The 18,815-nt window shown below is 45.4% G+C and overlaps 1 protein-coding gene across 2 annotated transcripts in view; it reads left to right on the top strand.

Annotated features, from left to right (window-relative positions):
• The first annotated feature begins 11,740 nt into the window (after positions 1–11,740).
• cmasa (cytidine monophosphate N-acetylneuraminic acid synthetase a) overlaps positions 11,741–18,815 on the top strand; it is a 39,527-nt gene continuing 32,452 nt past the window's right edge. For both annotated transcript variants that reach the window (XM_072562271.1, XM_072562270.1), the window contains exon 1: positions 11,741–12,236. In XM_072562271.1, coding sequence (XP_072418372.1) covers positions 12,022–12,236 — 215 coding nt within the window. In that variant the 5' untranslated portion in view covers positions 11,741–12,021. The remainder of the gene's footprint in view (positions 12,237–18,815) is intronic.

Consider the following 18,815-nt stretch of genomic DNA (forward strand, 5'->3'; position numbering starts at 1 on the left):
ATGAATATTTTGAAAATCCATCAATCCCTTGTCTTTACGTTTTCAGACACCACGTCCCAAAGTTTTCTGTAAATGTAAAACCGTAATAAGTTTGGCTTGACATCACGGTAAAACATGATTTTCAAATATATTTGTTTATTGCTTACAACACATTTTAAAACTTATCGTGATTCTGTCTATCTAGTATGCACAATTCTGCTCGTATACCGAAAATGGTGTTCTATAATTCAACTAAGCTTTAATCTTCTCCCAGCAATTAAATGGCTATCACACATATCAAACATAAATTTCAATTAATAGTATGATAGGAGGGTCAAAGGCCTGTCCCAGCAGGCCAGTTTATATAGAAAGAATGATCTGGGCGTTACATTGAGTATAAGCTGCTCATTATACTTATGCATTCCCTTCGATTTTGTATGGGTTTTGCACTGAATGTTGCACTGATGGGAGATTTATTTCTGCAGGAAGCACTGAGTCTGCAGTAAACAAGACAATTAGCCATGCATCTAATGGAAGAAGCTTTAGTGGGACACACATAGCCTCAATCATGGAATATGTTAGAATAGTTAATTCAATGCTAAATGACACCCAGACTGCAAAATGGAAGGAAGAAGGGAATTTAAAAGAGAGTGATAAAGCAAAAAGTATTTTCTTTTTTTTTAAATCTCTAATAATTACATTTTGAAGGAAGGAGGTACTCAAAGTGTTTTTAAAAAGTGTAATTTCCAGTTGGATAGTCAGTTGAACATTTTCTGAAAGCTTTAGTGGATGACCATGTTTGCTTGCACCAGCGCTTGTGCACCAGCACTCTCTGAGTGAGTGCAGACACGCAGTTGCCCCACAGGTCCAGTGTCAATAGGCACCATCACAATGAAATTGGAGTAAGTTGAGGTTGTGGGAGGGGAAAGGATAGTGGAGGGAAATCAAATGGTTGAAAGAAGTGAGTCAGACTTGGATGAAGGGAGGAGGGCCCATGCACGAGTGCCCTGTACTCCCTGTGCACTCACGACTGAGTGGCCATTTTTGTACAAACCTCACCTACCAGTTCGCTTACAACAACACTGTTGTCAGGCTAGATCTCACATAATGAAACAAGACAGAACATAGGAAGGTTACAGAGTGCTTGGTATCGTGATGTAAAGATAACAATCTCTCCCTCAATGTCAGCAAAATTAAAGAGTTGATCATCAAATTCTGGAAGCCAGGAGAAGGACACACCCCCATCTACATCAATGGAGCTGAGGTGGAGATGGTTGAGAGCATCAGGTTCCAAGGAGCAACGATCACCAATAATCTGTTCTGGACCACCCGCATAGGTGCAACAGTAATGAAAGTGCAACAATGCCACTTCTTCCTCAGGAAGCTAAAGAAATTTGGCATCTCCATAAGGACTCTCACTGATTTTTATAGATGCAACATAGAAAGCATTCAATCTGGATGCATCATGGCTTGGAACAGCAACTGCTCTGCAAAGGACTGTAAGAAACTACAGAGAGTTGTGAACACAACCCAGACCATCATGCAAGCCAACCTTCCATCCATTGACTCCATCTATACTTCCTGTTGCCACAGAAACACAGCCAACATCATCAAAGACTCCTCCCACTCTAGTTATAATCTCTTCCAACCTCTCCCGTCAGGCAGAAGATACAAAAGCTTAAACACATGTACAATAGGTTCAAAGACAGCTTCTTTCCAGCAGATATTAGATTTCTAAATGGCCTCTCAATTTTCAAATCTAATATTGATTTTGCCTTTTCTGCAGCCGCAACTTGGAATTCTCCGGGCTGTTCAATCACCCTATATTCTTTATCTGTTATGATCTGCCAGTACTGCAGGCAAAACAAAATATTTTACTGGACTTAGGTGGATATGATAACAATAAATCAAATCAAATCAAAGTCAGCAAACGACCTTTGCACACATCACAAGGTCTGGAACTATACATGTTCTCAAGTAAGCAGGGATGTGTGCTTGCCCTGTGTTTGTGGTGTCAGTAGACATTACCATTGCAAAGATGTGGTCATCCCATTGAACAATCAGAAGGCTTTTTATCACCTGCAATGGTCAAAGAAGTCCAAACTTTTCACACCTTACAGCCCTCCATTGACCAAGGTCTTTAACTTGAAGCAGCAACATCAAGTCACTGGACCTTATTTCCAATTGTGGAATGCCCATTGAATTTCAAATGTATTGGTTTTTTTAGATTAGATTACTTACAGTGTGGAAACAGGCCCTTCGGCCCAATAAGTCCACACCGACCCGCCGAAGCGCAACCCACCAATTCCCCTACGTTTACCCCTTTACCTAACACTACAGGCAATTTAGCATGGCCAATTCACCTGACCCGCACATCTTTGGACTGTGGGAGGAAACCGGAGCACCCGGAGGAAACCCATGCAGACACAGGGAGAATGTGTAAACTCCACACAGTCAGTCACCTGAGTCGGGAATTGAACCCGGTTCCCTGGCGCTGTGAGGCAGCAGTGCTAACCACTATGCCACCGTGCCACCCAATATGTGGAAAGGTCTTTGTCTCTTTGGAAATGATTCAAGTTTTCTACAAGGATAAGATCAGGTGAAACTCAGAGTACATTTTGAAAAAGGCCTTTCTCAACCTTTGTAACACAATTATTGCAGGGACATAACAATCAAAACATTCTTCTTACCACCCATGCAGTTTAGCACAGATCTATGCATAACACTATGGGCACAGAAAATGCTTGCTGTTCCTTACTTTGAAGTTAATTATATGTTCCTGTTGAGTGTAAAAATTACCCAAATTGAGCTTTCAAAAAAATAGTGAGGCTAAAATCATTCATAGTCATAGCGTCATACAGCACGGGAATAGACCCTTTTGTCCAACCAGTCAATACTGAACATAATCCCAAACTAAACTAGTCCCACTTGCCTGTTCCTGGCCCATATCTCTCCAAACCTTTCCTATTCATGTACCTAACCAAATATCTTTTAGACATTGCAATTGTTCCTACATCCACTTCTTTCTCAGGCTGTTCATTCCACACATGAACCACACTGTGTATAAAACAGTGCCCGCATGTCTTTTTTAAATCTCTCTTCTCTCGCCTTAAAAGTGTACCCTCTAGTCTTGAAATCCCCCATCCAAGGGAAGAGACAACTACTATTAACTCTATCTAAACTCCTCACTTTTTAATAACCTTCTATCAGATCGCCTCTCAACATCCTACGCTCCTGTGAAAGAAATTTCAGCCTATCCAGCTTTTCTTTATTATTCAAACCTTCCTGGTAAATCTCTTCTGAATCCTTCTGAAGCTTAATAATATGCTTCCTATGTGAATCAGCATTTTGTTAGCTTTCACACTTGATACAGCGGCCATTTTTGCTGGCAGACAAGAACATTGAAAAGACAGGCCAACTTGCCAAAAGAGCAGAGATATCATGGCAGACACATCTTCAGAAAAATTGTTTATACCAGAGATGCCAGGTTGACCAGCAAAGCCCATTCTTTCAGCTGTCATCAAGCAGAGTGTAAAAGGACCATATCTGTTACCATGAAAGAGAAGCAAATCTCCCTTACATTGTTACTTGTGAAAAGAAACGCCAGCAGGTTAACTATAAAAACCATCACAACTGCTGATACAATCCTGCAAGCTTTCAGCAGACAAGCCAAATGCTTGATTTCGAAATTCTAGGCCTACATCGAACAATAGAAACTGACCATGGTTGACATTTTAGACGTATTATTTGTTAGCTTCATCTGTAATTAGTCTGTATATGCGTGTTAGTCAGAATGGCCCAGTTTCTTCAGTAGCCTCCAAAGCAAATGTGTGAAATAAAGTAGCATTTCTCAATGTTTTCACCACTGGGTTATATAAAATTGACTGCAAAGCTAAAATCACAGTTAACTTTGAGGCAACACCTTCAAAACTGTGACAGTAAACCAATTGTCTGATAGTGTTTTGTTGGTTTGTCAGAAGGATGAAGAAAGTGTTATCAAACATCACAATGCCCACTCAACAGCCATCTGCATATCACCATTACTAATATAACAAGTAAATGAAAATACCATAAGAAAATAAAAAAAGAATTTTCTATAGAAGCTCCTGTGATTTTCTCTCTCAATTGCTCCCAATTTATCCAGATTAAATTCCTGGAAAATCCAGGTCATTTCCAGTGGGATGCTAGTATGACATGCAAGACATACCTTTGGAGATTTATTTTTAGGGATGTGGATAGTGCTGGTAAGAGCTGTGTTTCCTGCAGATTCCTAGCTGCTGTTACGGTGCTGGGGAACTAACTTCTTGAAAGGGTGCAGTCATATGGTGAAAGTCCATGTGCAGTGCCTGTTCAGTCAGCCTGTTAAACATGTTATGACACACAGGTGGGACTTGAGCCTTGAACTTCTGGTCCTAGAGATAAGGACATTACCATAGCATGACAAGAGACCCTGGTGGTGCTATAAATTGAAGAGTTCCAGCATTTCCCCAGTGATGATGAAAAAGAGTACTGATGCACCTGTTTTCCAGATCACTGGAGCTAAACAATGAAGAGCATTCAAGTCTAGTCAAGTGTGATACCACCTTGCAAAAGTGCCAAATTGTTAACCAGGGTATCCTGGAACCATTTTACTTCATTCTTCAGGTGCACCTTTCCATCTTATTGGATCAAAGGTTAAACAGAGGCTATTGATTTTAACTGTAGTTATTGACGTTTCAAATTTCATTGATGAATGAGACTGTAGCAGATAAATTTAAAGTGGCATGGCCGATCAAATCTCAGAGGGAGGGAAGTGCAGGAATGGGATGCAGCATCAGCAGGGGAAGTGATCATTAGGCAATGGATTGGGGAAGTAATAAGTAGCAGTGATGAGGTGAACATTGTAGGGTCAGTGGCTCTAATAGGGCAGTAGCTGGAGAGCGATGGTGCTTTTGAGGGTGCAGAAGCTGGAGAGGGGACAGCAGCTGTAGGGGGAACAACAGCTTTGAGTGATTGAAAATCAAGTGTGCTGAAATTAATCACTTAATCTGAACTATCAACATCCTTTCTTCTCAATAACTCCAGACACACCGCCTCCATTCATTGCATACATGCTGTCTCCTCCACACTTCACTTCAGCTCTGATTAAAAGTCACCTAGAATCGAAATATTAGCTTGCTTTCTTTCCATGGATGCTAAGTCGATAAAGTGTGGCACTGGAAAAAGCACAGCAGGTCAGGCAGCATCTGAGGAGCAGGACAGTCAATGTTTTGGGTAGGGCCCTTCATCAGGACTGGGGAGCAGGAAGGGGGCTGAGAGATAAAGTTCGGAGGGGTGGGGCTGGGGGTGAGATAGTTGGGATGGCGATAGGTGGATGCAGGTGGGAGGTGACTGATAGGTCGTTGGGAATGGTGGAGTGGTAGGTGGGAAGGAAGATGGACTGGTAGGCCAGCTCAAGAGGGCGGTGCTAAGTCAGAGGATTGAATCTGGGATGGGGTGAAACTGTTGACATCAATGTTGAAATGTAGTCGTAGGCTCCCGAGGTGGAAGATGAGGTATTCCTCCTCCAGTTTGCTGGTGGCCTTGTTTAGGCAGTGGAGGAGGCCCAGAATGGGCATGTCATCATGGGACTGGGAGAGGGAGTTAAAATGGATGGCCACCAGAAGGTGAGGTTAGTTGGTGCGTACGGACCAGAGATGTTCCCTGAACCGTTCCGTGAGTATGCGCTCAGTCTCTCTGATGTAGAAAAGACCACAACAAGAGCAGTAAACAAGGTTCGAGGATGTGCAAGTAAATCTCTGCCGGATTTGGAATGATCCTTAGGGGCCTTGGATGGAGGTGATGGGGGAGGTGTGGGCACAGGGTTTGCGTGTGTTGCAGCAGCAGGGGAACGTACTAGGTATGGAGAGGGGCTTGGTGGGGAGTCTGGACCTAATGAGGGAGTCACGGAGGGAACAATCCCTATGGAACCAGTAGGGAGGGAAATATATTGTTGGTGGTGGGGTCTGACTGTAGGTGGCAAAAATGGGGAAGATGACGCACTGGATTTGGAGATTAGTGAGGTGGAATATGAGGATCAGGGAGATTGTATCCTTGTTGTGGTTAGGGTTGGAGTTTGAGGGCAGAGGTGTGGGAAATGGAGGAGATGCAGTTGAGGGATTGTTGATCACAGGGGAGGGGAAACTACAGTCCTTGAAATAGGAGGGCATCTGGGATGTCCTGGAGTGGAATGGCTCATCCTGGGAACAGATATGGCAAAGGTGGAGGAATTGAGAGTAAGGGATCACATTTTTACAGGTGTGTGGGCAGGAGATTGGAAGAGGTGGAATTGAGATAGTTGTGGGAGTTAGTGTGTTTGAAATGGATATCAGTGTTGAGTCTCTGGAGATGGAGACGGCGAGGTCCAGGAAGGGAAGGGAGGTGTCGGAGGTGATCTAGGTGAATTTGAGATCAGAGTGGAAGGTGTTGGTGTGGTGGATGAACTGTTCAAGCTCCTAGTGGGAGCACAAGGCATTGCCGATACAGTCATCGATGTAGCGGAGGAAAAGGTAGAGGATGATGCCAGTGTAGCTGTGCAAAATGAACTGTTCCACATAAACTGCGAAGGTGCAGGCATTGCTGAGATCCATGCAGGTACCGGTAGCCATCGCTCTGGTTTGCGGGAAGTGGGAGAATTTGAAGAAGTAGTTGTTTAGGGTGAGGACCGATTCCACCAATCAAATGAGAGTGTCAGTGGAGGGGGATTTCTTGGATCAGCGGATCAGGAAGAAACAGAGGGGTTTTACGGCCTTCGTCATGGGGGATACAGGTGCAGAGGGACTGGATGTCCATGGTGAAGATGAGGTTTTGGGGGCCGGAGAATTGAAAGTCATGGAGGAAGTGGAGAGCGTGGGTGGTGCCTTGAACATATGTGGGGAGTTCCAGGTCCAAGGGGGACAGGACAGAGTCAAGGTTAATGGAGATGAGTTCAGTGGGGCAACAGCATGTGGAGACAATCAGTCAACTGGGGCAGCCAGGTTTGTGGATTTTGGGTAGGAGCTAGAACCATTGATGCTGCCTGATCCATTGTGATCTCCAGCACTTCTTGCTCTCTGTGCTGGAATTACGCAGAAGTTCAGGCAGCATCCATGGAGAGAAACAGAGTTTACATTGCAGGTTAGTGACCTGTCAGCAGAACTGCAGAAAAGAAATGTAAGAAGGTTTGAATCAGCTGAGGTGTGGACAAGCAGAAAGAACAAAAAGGATGGAAGACGGTAGGAATTAACTAACAAAGAACTACATTATGCAAAACCCAAACAAGAGTAAAAGCCACACAAAGAATGTGGAAAGTCCACAGAGACAGTGGTCCCAGGAGGGAGATAAAATAGTTCCCTTCAGGGAAATAAAACAGCAAGAACACAAAAAAAGCTTCCGAAACTGCTGAGTATTTTCAGCATTTTTTAAAATGTCAGATCCCAGCATGGCAATATTTTTGCTTGTGTAAAGGCTACGAGGGAGTGTTTTTTTTTGGGAGTACTGGTTATTGGAGGTTGTGTTTCTGGAAGGGGAGTTGCAACGGATGAGGGGTCGCTAGTATTTGAGCAGGCAATGTTTGTGACGAGGTAATGCGCAGTGTCCATGTGGGCATTATATTTCTGTTAATGGGGGATAATAGTTGCTTTTGGGAATTGAGGTTGTGTCAGGGAAGATGTTTTCAAACTAGAAAGGGTATAAAAAAAATTACCTGTATGTTGCTGGAACTGGAGGATTTGGGTTATAAGGAAAGGCTGTATAGGCTGGGGCTTTTTTACTCTGGAACGTTGGAGGCTGAGGGGTGACCTCGTAAAGATTTAGAGAACATTTAACATAGAAAATAGAACACAGAATATAGAACTGTACAGCACAATAAAGACCTTAAGATCAAACTAACCTACATACCTTCATTTTACTATAATCCATGTGCTTATCCAAGAGTCGCTTAAATGTCCCTAATGGATCTAACTCTACTACCACCGCTGGCAGTGAAATTCCATGCACCCAGATCTCTCTGTATAAAGAACCTACCTCTGACATCTCCCCAAAACCTTCTTCCAATCACCTTAAAATTATGCTCCCTCATGACAGCCATTCCCTTCCTGGTAAAAAGTCTCTGGTTATCCACTCTATCTATGCCTCCCATCATCTTTACACTTCTATGAAGTCACCTCTCATCCTTCCTCGTTCCAATGAGAAAAGCCCTAGCTCTGTCAACCTTTCTTCATAAGTCATGCCTCCCAATCCAGGCAGCATCTTGGTAAATCTCCTCTGCACCCTCTCTAAAGCTTCCATATCCTTCCTACAATGAGGCGACTAGAACTGAACACAATATTCCAAGTGTGGTCTAACCAGGGCTTTATAGAACTGCAGCATAACCTCGTGGCTCTTAAACTCAATCCTCCTGCTAATGAAAGCCAACACACCACACGCCTTCTTAACAACCCTATCAACTTGGGTGGCAACTTTGAGGGATCTATGGACATGGACAAGACACTTCTGTTCCTGATGAAGGGCTTATGCCTGAAACGTTGATTCTCCTGCTCCTCAGATGCTGCCTGACCTACTTTGCTTTTTGAGCACCACACTCTCGACTCTGATCTCCAGCATCTGCAGTCCTCACTTTCTCCCTGTTCTTCCACACTGCCAAGAATCCTGCCTTTTTAACCTTACAATCTGCGTTCAAATTCGGCCTTCCAAAATGAATCACTTCAGATTTTTTCAGGTTGAACTCCATCTACCACTTATCAGCCCTGTTCTGCATTCAGACACTGTCCTGTTGCATCCTTCAACAGCCCTCCACACTATCCACCACTCCACCAATCTTCATCTAATCGGAAAACTCACTAACCTACCCTTCCACTTTCTCATCCAAGTCATTTATAAAAATCACAAAGAGCAGAGGCCCCAGAACCTATCCCTGCAGAACACCACTGGACACCCAGCTGTAGGCTGAATACTTTCCATCTATTACCATTCTTTGTCTTCCATGGGCCAGCCAATTCTGTATCTAGATAGCTAAATTTCCCTGTATCCCATGCCTCCTTACTTTCTAAATGAGACTACCATAGGGGACCTTATCAAGTGCCTTGCTAAAATCCATATACACCACATCCACTGCTCTACCTTCATCAATGTGTTTTGTCACATCCTCAAAGAATTCAATAAGGCTGTAAGGCATGTCCTGCCCCTCAAAAGGTCATGCTGACTACCTCTAATCAAACTAAAGCTTTCCAAATAATCATAAATCCTGTCTCTCAGAATCCTCTCCAATAATTTCCCCACCACTGGCATAAGACTGACTGGCATGTAATTCTCATGGTTATCCCTATTCTCTTTCTTGAACAAGGGAATAACATTTTCCACCCTCCAATCATCTAGTGCTACTCCAGTGGACAGTGAGGATGTAAAGATCATTGCCAAAGGTGCAGCAATCTCTTCCCTCATTTCCTGTAGTAACCTTGGGTATGTTCTGTCTGGCCCAGGGGACTTATCAATCCTCATGTTTTTCAAAATTTCCAGTACATCCTCCTTCTTAACATTAACCAGTTCGAGCATATTAGTCTATTTCACACTGTCCTCACAAAGTCCCTCTCAGTAGTGAATACTGAAGAAAAGTATTCATTAAGGACCTCCCCTACCTCTTCCGACTCCAGGCACAAGTTCACTCCACTATCCCTGATCGGCCTTACCCTCACTCTGGCCATCCTCTTGTCCCTCACATAAAAGTGTAGAACGTTTTCCTTCATCCTACCCGCCAAGGCTTTTTCATGCCCCCTTCCAGTTTTCCTAAATCCATTCTTCAGTTCCTTCCTGGCTACCTTGTAACCCTCAAGAGCCCTGTGTGATCCTTGCTTCCTCAACCTTCAGTAAGCTTCCTTCTTCCTCTTGACTAGATCTTCCACATCTCTTGTCATCCAGGGTTCCTTCACTCTGCCATCCCTTCCTTGCCTCAGTGCGACAAACCTTTCCAGCACTTGCAGCAACTGCTCCCTACACATTTCTGTCGTGCATTTCCCTGACAATATCTGTTCCTGATTTATGCTCCACAGTCCCTGCCTAATGACATTGTAATTCCACCTCCCGCAATTAAATACTTTCCCATACCATCTGCTCCTATCCCTCTACCTCTCTTGAGGGGCGTAGATAGGGTGAACAGTCAAGGTCTTTTTCCAAGGGTAGTGGAGTCCAAAACTAGAGGACATAGTTTTAAGGTGAGAGGGGAAAGATGTAAAAGTGACCTGAGGAGCAACTCTTTCATATACAAGGTGGTACATATGTGGAATGAACTGCCAGAGGAAGTGGTAGTTGCAGGTACAGTCCAGATGGTGCAGTACTATTGGCATTGGAGTCTGTCTTGGATCTATCCGTGAGTAGGCCTCAGTTGGAGTAACACAGGTCAGGCAGCATCCGAGCAGCAGTAAAATCGATGTTTTGGGTAAAGCTCCTTCATCAGGAATGCTTTTCCAGCACCACACTCGCAACTCTAATCTCCAGCATCTGCAGTCCTCACTTTTACCTCAGTTGGAGTAGTCCTTGGGTGGGGACAGGGTCTCTTTTGGAGTAATCCTGGTGAGATAGGTTTGTGGAGAGAAGAGTCTCTGTGGGCAGGGTCTCTTTAAGGGTCAGTTTCAGATAGAAGGAGACTCCGTTTGAGGTAATCCCAGAGTGTTGGGTAGTTTATGTTGGGATGGTCCCAACAGAGGGTGATCTCTTTATCCCATTGCTTTGGCGTTGTGGGGTAATCTCTGTTTCGATATTGCAGGGCTGAGTGGTAGGAAAGCTTCTGCTGGGGTGTAGTGTCGTGGTGGGAATGTACATTCTTGGTCAGTCCCCCAGAGGGGCTAGGCAAAAGTGCTGCAGATGCTGGAAACCAGAGTTTAGATCAGAGTGGTGCTGGAAAAGCACAGCAGGTCAGGCAGCATCCCAGGAGCAGGAAAATCGGCATTTTGGGCAAAAGCCCTTTATCAGGAATTCTCTATTCCAGATGAAGGGCTTTTGCCCGAAACGTCAATTCAGAGGGCAGAGTGAAGGGAGGGGTAGAGTCCAGGGTGGTGGGAAGGTGCTAACTTGCCTGGGGAGTCACTGGAGGAGGGAGTGATCGCTGTGGATAGGTTTGGGAAGGGGGCGTGGGGTTTGTGGTATGGGCGAGTCTCATTCCTGATTAAGGGTTTTTGCCCGAAACATCGATTTTCCTGCTACTCGGATGCTGCCTGACCTGCTGTGCTTTTCCAGCACCCCTCTGATCTAAACTCTGGTTTCCAGCACCTGCAATCCTCACATTTGCCGCTAATTGGATGGTTAGGCGGCAGGCTGGGAACCTGATTGGGCGGGCCAGGAGCAAGACTGGCAATCTGATTGGGCGGTTCGGGGACAGGCGGGGAATCTGATTGGGCGGGTCGGGGGCAGGCGGGGAATCCAATGGGGCGGGCCGGGGGAATCAGATTGGGCGGTCCGGGGACAGGCAGGGAATCTGATTGGACGGGCCGGGGGCAGGCGGGGAATCAGATTGGGCGGGCCGGGGACAGGCAGGGAATCTGATTGGACGGGCCGGGGGCAGGCGGGGAATCAGATTGGGCGGTCCGGGGACAGGCAGGGAATCTGATTGGACGGGCCGGGGACAGGCGGGGAATCTGATTGGGCGGGCCGGGGGTGGGACGAGATGAGGTTTGGGGCGGTCTCCGAAAGAGCGGTGTGGATACTTGTGAGGCGGGCCTCGTGGGTGGGGAAGTACACTGATTGGGCAAGTGGGGGGAGGGGGGGGTGCTGGGGCTATATTGAGGCAATTTCGGCTGCTAATGTGTCCTCGAATTAATGATTTGGGTTTAGAGTGGGGAGTTCGCTGGGTTTGTGGGTGCATTGACTCCGGTTCATTCATAAATCGGGGCTCTGGTAGAAATTGCTACAATTTAGCCAGAAGCGGAAGTGAATGTGATACATTGTATCCAAGGGACTGGTTGTTCGCGAGAGGCAAGTCTGTCCTTAGCACCTGCGAGCCGGCATCTCTGTGCCACACCGATCCGAGGTGGGCATACTCGGGGCTGTCCTGCAATGGGCCGGGTCAATACGGAAAGGCTCAAGACGAAGAGAGCCACGCCAGGAGTCCGGCAAAGCCAGAGGATCCGCAGGAAGCAGCACTTTGCCGCCCTGGTCTTGGCCCGAGGAGGCAGCAAGGGGATCCCGCTGAAGAACATCAAGATACTGGCAGGGACGCCTCTGTTGGGCTGGGTGCTGAGAGCCGCTTTGGACTCGGAACAGTTTGACAGGTAAGAGAGGACGGGGAGAGAGCCCAGGCTGAGAGGGTCAGGGAGGAATGGCGTGATGAGAAGGTCAGGGGGGTAGGCTAGGAGAAGGACCTTTCTGGGGGAGTACATGAGGTGATTTGGAGGGGGCTATGTGCAGGGGTGTACAGTGCTACACTGTAGAGTGTTCTGAGGCTGAGTGGGTGGTGTGTTGCATGGGGTGGGTATTTTTGAGGAGATATCAGAAAGGGGTCTCTGGGTTGGAGCAGAAGGTGAATAGGTCTGACTTGGGTCAGGGAGCAGTTGTCTGTTTTTTTTTGGCTGGGGGGTGCCTGTATGGGTAGGGTGTGATGGATTGGTGTCTGTGAGGGTAAGTGGATGTCTGGTGACAGTAGATAGGTTTAGGGTATGGGATGAGTGTTTGGAGTTTAGAGGTGGAGAGAGGTGTTGATTGGGTTGGGTGTCTTGAGGGGCTGGAGCAGTGTGTTGCAGGAGTTGTCCAAAGGGGTATTGCCTGGGTTCAGGGGAGAGGATTTTTGGGGCTGCCTGGGAAAAAGGGTGTCTGGTATAGCATGAGAGAGATTGGGGATGGGGGGTGCAGAGAGGTGGTGAGAAATGTTTGTGTTTGTAACAGTAAAGTTAAAAGGATAAATAACTGATGTAAATATGGGTAATTTAGGGTAGGGTTGGAAATGGGAGGCCACTGGAGTTTGACACTGAGGCAGCCAAAGTAATTCCCTTTCATTTTTCCTCTGACCTGTGGGTGTGTTCATTGCAACTGTTCTTTGACTTGCTTTTGCACCTGCTGTGACTCACCTGTTGAAGGCTGATCTCTTTGATGATGTGTCACTTTAATAATTTTTCAGTTGCAATCCAGTAAATAGAAAAGGCATACACCTTACAACAGGACAAAATCATTGCAAACATGTTCTTTTGAGAAATGCCATTTGAATTCTAATTATTTTAGGTTATAGTTACCTTTTGCATTTAGACCATAAGTAGGAACTGAAGTAGGCTGTTTGATCTCTCAAACCTGTTTACTGTTCAGTGTGGATGAGGCTGATCCAACACTCCTTGCATCCACCTTCCAGCCTTATCCCCATAACCTTAGAATCTTGATCACTGGGGAAATTCGATCTACACCTTAAATGTACACAAGGTTTCTGTCCTCCAGCTCTCAGTAGCAAGGAGCTCCTGAAATTCATAGCACTGACATAAGAAATTCCTCTTCATCTCAATCTTAAATTGGCTCTCCTTAATTCTGAGACTCTGTCATCTGGTCCTAGACCCTCCCATGAGGGGAAAAATGTTCTCAGCATGTACCCTGTCAAACCCCTGAAGAATCCTGCATAAGTTTCAATGAGATCACCTCTCGTTCTTCTAAATTCCAAGGAGTAGAGTTTAATCATTGCTCAGAATTTAATCCCTCCATACCAGGGATCTTCCTAGTGAACCTTCTCAGTACTGCCCTCCAATGAAATGATGTTCTCTTAAGTAAGAGGATGGAAACTGCGCACTGTGCTTCAGATGTTTAAGGTTTTATAAATAACCCACGGTCAAAATGAATAATGAAAGAAAGCAGGCACAACTTTGTAAAAGACACATCATAATCAACAAATCCAACTGATATTTTGTTTTGATTGAACCAACAGAAGTTTGCTGAAGGGAATTCCGTGGATGTTGTCTGTGTGGATTTTAACGAAGTGTTTGACCAAGTGCCACATAAAAGGATGATTAACAGAATAAGGAGTGGCCCTCGATCTGAGATCCTTACAGAATTGATACAGAGGAGAAGGAGATCATTTTGCCCATAGTGTCTTTACTAAGTCTGTATTGATTTACCAACTTCATCTCAGTGGCACGGTGGCTCAGTGGTTAGCACTGTTGCCTCACAATACCATGGAGCCAGGTTCAATTCCAGCCTCAGGTGACTGTCTGCATGGAGTTTGCACATTCTCCCTGTGTCTGTGTGGCTTTGCTCCGGTTTCCTCCCACAATCCAAAGATGTGCAGGTTAGGTGAATTGGCCATGCTAAATTGCCCATAGTGTTCAGGGCTGTGTTGGTTAGGTGCAGCAGTTAGGGGTAAATGTAGAGTGGTAGGCCAATGGGTCTGGGTGGGTGCTGTTCAGAGGGTTGGTGAGGACTTGTTGGAGAAACTGAGGACTGCAGATGCTGGAGACCAGAATTGAAAAGTGTGGTGCTGGAAAAACACAACAGGCCAGGCAGCATCCGAGGAGCAGGAGAATTGACAGTTCGGGCATAAGACCTTCTTCAGGACTTGTTGGGCCAAATGGCCTGTTTTCACACTGTAGGGATTCAATGATTCTATGTTGTCTCGCAAGCACCTTTACAGTTGCGGTAAGACTCTGCTACTTAAACTCTCTTGAAATAGGGGCCAACATTCCATTAGCTGCCTTGATTACCTGCAGTACCTGTGTGCTTGTTTCTTGCCTGAAGTCCCTTTGTGTTTCAGCTTTCTGCAGTTTTCCTTGATTTTAAATAATATTCTGCTCTTATGTTCGCTCATCCAAAATGAAAGGTTTAACATTTTTTTTCCACATTGTACTCCATTTGCCAACTTTTTGCTCACTTATTTAACCTATCAATATCTGTGTAACCTGTTTGTACATCCCTCTCAACCTGCCTTTCCACCTATTTTTGTGTGGTCTGCAAATCTGGCTACAGTACCTTTGCTTCTTTCAATAGACAATAGGTGCAGGAGTAGGCCATTCTGCCCTTCAAGCCTGCACCACCATTCAATATGATCATGGCTGATCATCCTTCATCAGTATCCTGTTCCTGCCTTATCTCCATAACCCTTGATTCCACTATCCTTGAGCGCTATCCAACTTTTTCTTAAATGAATCCAGAGACTGGGCCTCCACTGCCCTCTGGGGCAGAGCATTCCACACAGCCACCACATTCTGGGTGAAGAAGATTCTCCTCATCTCTGTCCTAAATGGTCTACCTTGTATTTTTAAGCTGTGTCCTCTGGTTCGACACTCACCTATCAGCGGAAACATGTTTCCTGCCTCCAGAGTGTCTAATCCTTTAATAATCTTATGTCTCAATCAGATCCCCTCTCAGTCTTCGAAACTCAAGGGTATACAAGCCCAGTCGCTCCAGTCTTTCAGTGTAAGGTAATCCCGCCATTCCAGGAATTGACCTCGTGAACCTATGCTGCACTCCCTCAATAGCCAGAATGTCTTTCCTCCAATTTGGAGACCAGAACTGCACACAGTACTCCAGATGTGGTCTCACCAGGGCCCTGTACAGCTGCAGAAGAACCTCTTTGCTTCTATACTCAATCCCTCTTGTTATGAAGGCCAGCATGCTATTAGCCTCCTTCACTACCTGCTGTACCTGCATGCTTACCTTCATTGACTGGTGTACAAGAACACCCAGATCTCTCTGTACTGCCCCTTTACCTAAATTGATTCCATTTAGGTAGTAATCTGCCTTCCTGTTCTTGCCACCAAAGTGGATAACCATACATTTATCCACATTAAACTTCATCTGCCCACTCACCTAACTTGTCCAGGTCACCCTGTAATCTCCTAACATCCTCATCACATTTCACCCTGCCACCCAGCTTAGTATCATCAGCAAATTTGCTAATGTTATTGCTAATACCATCTTCTATATCACTAACATATATTGTAAAAAGCTGCAGTCCCAGTACTGATCCCTGTGGTACCCCACTGCCGTTCCGAAATGGAGCCATTTATCACTACTGTTTCCTATCAGCCAACCAACTTTCAATCCAAGTTAGTACTTTGCCCCCAATACCATGCGCCCTAATTTTGCTCACTAACCTCCTATGTGGGACTATATCAAAGGCTTTCTGAAAGTCCAAGTACACTACATCTACTGGATCTCCCTCATCCATCTTCAGAGTTCTATCCTCAAAATATTTCAGAAGATTAGTCAAGCATGATTTCCCCTTCATAAATCCATGCTGACTCTGACCTATCCTATTACTACTATCCAGATGTGCCGTAATTTCATCCTTTATAATAGACTCCAGCATCTTTCCCACCACTGAGGTCAGACTAACTGGTCTATAATTTCCTGCTTTCTCTCTCCCACCTTTCTTAAAAAGTGGTACAACATTAGCCACCCTCCAATCCACAGGAACTGATCCCAAATCTATTGAGCTCTTGGAAAATAATCACCAACACATCTACGATTTCTCGAGCCACTTCCTTCAGTACCCTGGGATGTAGACCATCAGGCCCCAGGGACTTATCAACCTTCAGACCTAACAGTCTCTCCAACACCAATTCCTGGCAAATATAAATTCCCTTAAGTTCAGGTCCTTCAGCCACTGTTACCTCAGGGAGATTGCTTGTGTCTTCCCCAATGAACACAGATCTGAAGTACCAATTCAATTCTTCTGCCATTTCTTTGTTCCCTGTAATATATTCCCCTGTTTCTGTCTTCAAGGGCCCAATTTTAGTCTTAACCATTTTTTTGGGTTTCACATACCTAAAAAAGCTTTTACTATCCTCCTTTGTTATTGGCCATTTACCTTCGTATCTCTTTTTTTTTTCTCTCTGCGTATTTCCTTCTTAGTAATCCTCTGTTCTTTAAAAGCTTCCCAGTCCTCCGTTTTCCCATTTATCTTTGCTATGTTATACTTTTTTCTCTTTTAACTTTTATATGTTTCATAACTTCCCTCGTCAGCCATGGCCACCCATGCCTCCTCCTAGGATCTTTCTTCCTCCTTGGAATGAACTAATCCTGCAACTTCTGCATTATACACAGAAATATCTGCCATTGTTCCTCCACTGTCATCCCTGCTAAGGTATTGCACCATTGAACTTTGGCCAGCTCCTCCCTCATCGCTCCATATTTCCCTTTATTCAACAGAAATATTGTCACTTTTGATTGTACCCTCTCCCTCTCAAATTGCAGATTGAAGCTTTTGTATTATGGTCACTACTTCCCAATGGCTCCTTCACTTCGAGGTCCCTGATCAATTCTGGTTCGTTACACAATACCAGATCCAGAATTGCCTTCTCCCTGGTTGGTTCCAGCACCAGCTGTTCTAAGAATCCATCTCTGAGGCACTCCACAAAGTCTTTCTTGAGGTCCAATACCATCCTGATTCTCCCAGTCTACCTGCATGTTAAAATCCCCCATAACAACTATAGTTACATCTTTGTGGCAGGCCAATTTCAGCTCCTGATTCAACTTACATCCGACATCCAGACTATTGTTTGGGGGCCTGTAGATAACTCCCAAGAGGGTCTTTTTACCCTTAGTATTTCTCAGCTCTATCCACACTAACTCTACATCCCCTGATTCTAGGTCCCCTGCACAAGGGACTGAATATCATCCCTTACCAACATGGCCACCCCACCCCCTCTGCCCGTCAGTCTGTCCTTACGATAGCATGTGTAGCCTTGAATATTCATTTCCCAGGCCCTATCCACTTGAAGCCATGTCTCAGTTATCCCCACAATATCGTATCTGCTAATTTTCAAAAGAGCCTCAAGTTCATCCATCTTATGTCTAATGCTTTGTGCATTCATGTATAGTATTTTTAATTCGTTATTGCCCTCACCCTTCCATCAACTCCTAATTCACTCAACATGATCCCTTTGAGTTTTCTGCTTCATTGATACAGTTGTCTTGCTTGACTTTCCTTGTTCTAACTTTCCCTTCAATTTCCTTCTTAAACATCCAGTTTGTCCCCTCCCCCCCTCTACTTAGCTTAAACATAGCTGTGTTGTAGTACCAAACCTGCCTGCCAGAATGCTGGTCTCTAACCTATTAAGGTGCAAACCATCTCTCTAGTAGAATTTATGCTTACCACAAAACATACCCCAGTGATCCAAGAATTTAAATCTTTGTTTCCTGCACCAGTTCCCCAGCCACATGTTCAAGTCCATTATCTCCCTGTTTCTGGCCACACCAGCCCGAGGAACTGGAAGCAAACCGGAGATAACCACCCTGGACGTCCGGCTTTTCAGCCTTCTTCCTAGTTCTCTGAAGTCCCGCTGTAGTATGTTCCTCCTCCTCTTCCTGACATCATTTGTGCTGACATGTACCACCACCTCTGGCTCTTCACCTTCGTCCTTGAGGATTTCCTGCACTCTGTCTGTGATGTCTTTAACCCTGGCACCAGGAAGGCAACACACCATCCTTAGGTCCCGCCTGCTGCCACAAAAACCCCAGTCAGTTCCTCTCCCTATGGAGTCCCCTATTACCACAGCCCTGTGCGATGTCCAACTCTTCCGCTCTGTCTCTGCACCAACTTTTGATTGACAGACCTGGCCGCCTCATGGACTGGCAGTGTCATCTGTCTCTACTGTTTCCAAAAGATTCAACTTGTTCCTGACAGGTACTTCCCCCAGGGTCTCTTGCACCTGTCTCCTCTCTGCCTTCCTCATCGTCTGCTCTCTTCTGGTTTGGTCGGTGTAATAACCTCGCTGAAGGTCCTGTCCAGAAAGATCTCGCTCTCTCGGATGAGCCTAAGGTCCTCAAGTTCTTTCATCAATGCTGCAATATGCTCTGTCGGTAGCTGAACGTGCACACCCTTTTCCCCCCTTATACGAGCCAGACACACCAGAGTCGTTGACCTCCCACATTAAGCA

This window comes from Chiloscyllium punctatum, chromosome 44, assembly GCF_047496795.1.
Source record: "Chiloscyllium punctatum isolate Juve2018m chromosome 44, sChiPun1.3, whole genome shotgun sequence".
Taxonomy (NCBI): domain Eukaryota; kingdom Metazoa; phylum Chordata; class Chondrichthyes; order Orectolobiformes; family Hemiscylliidae; genus Chiloscyllium; species Chiloscyllium punctatum.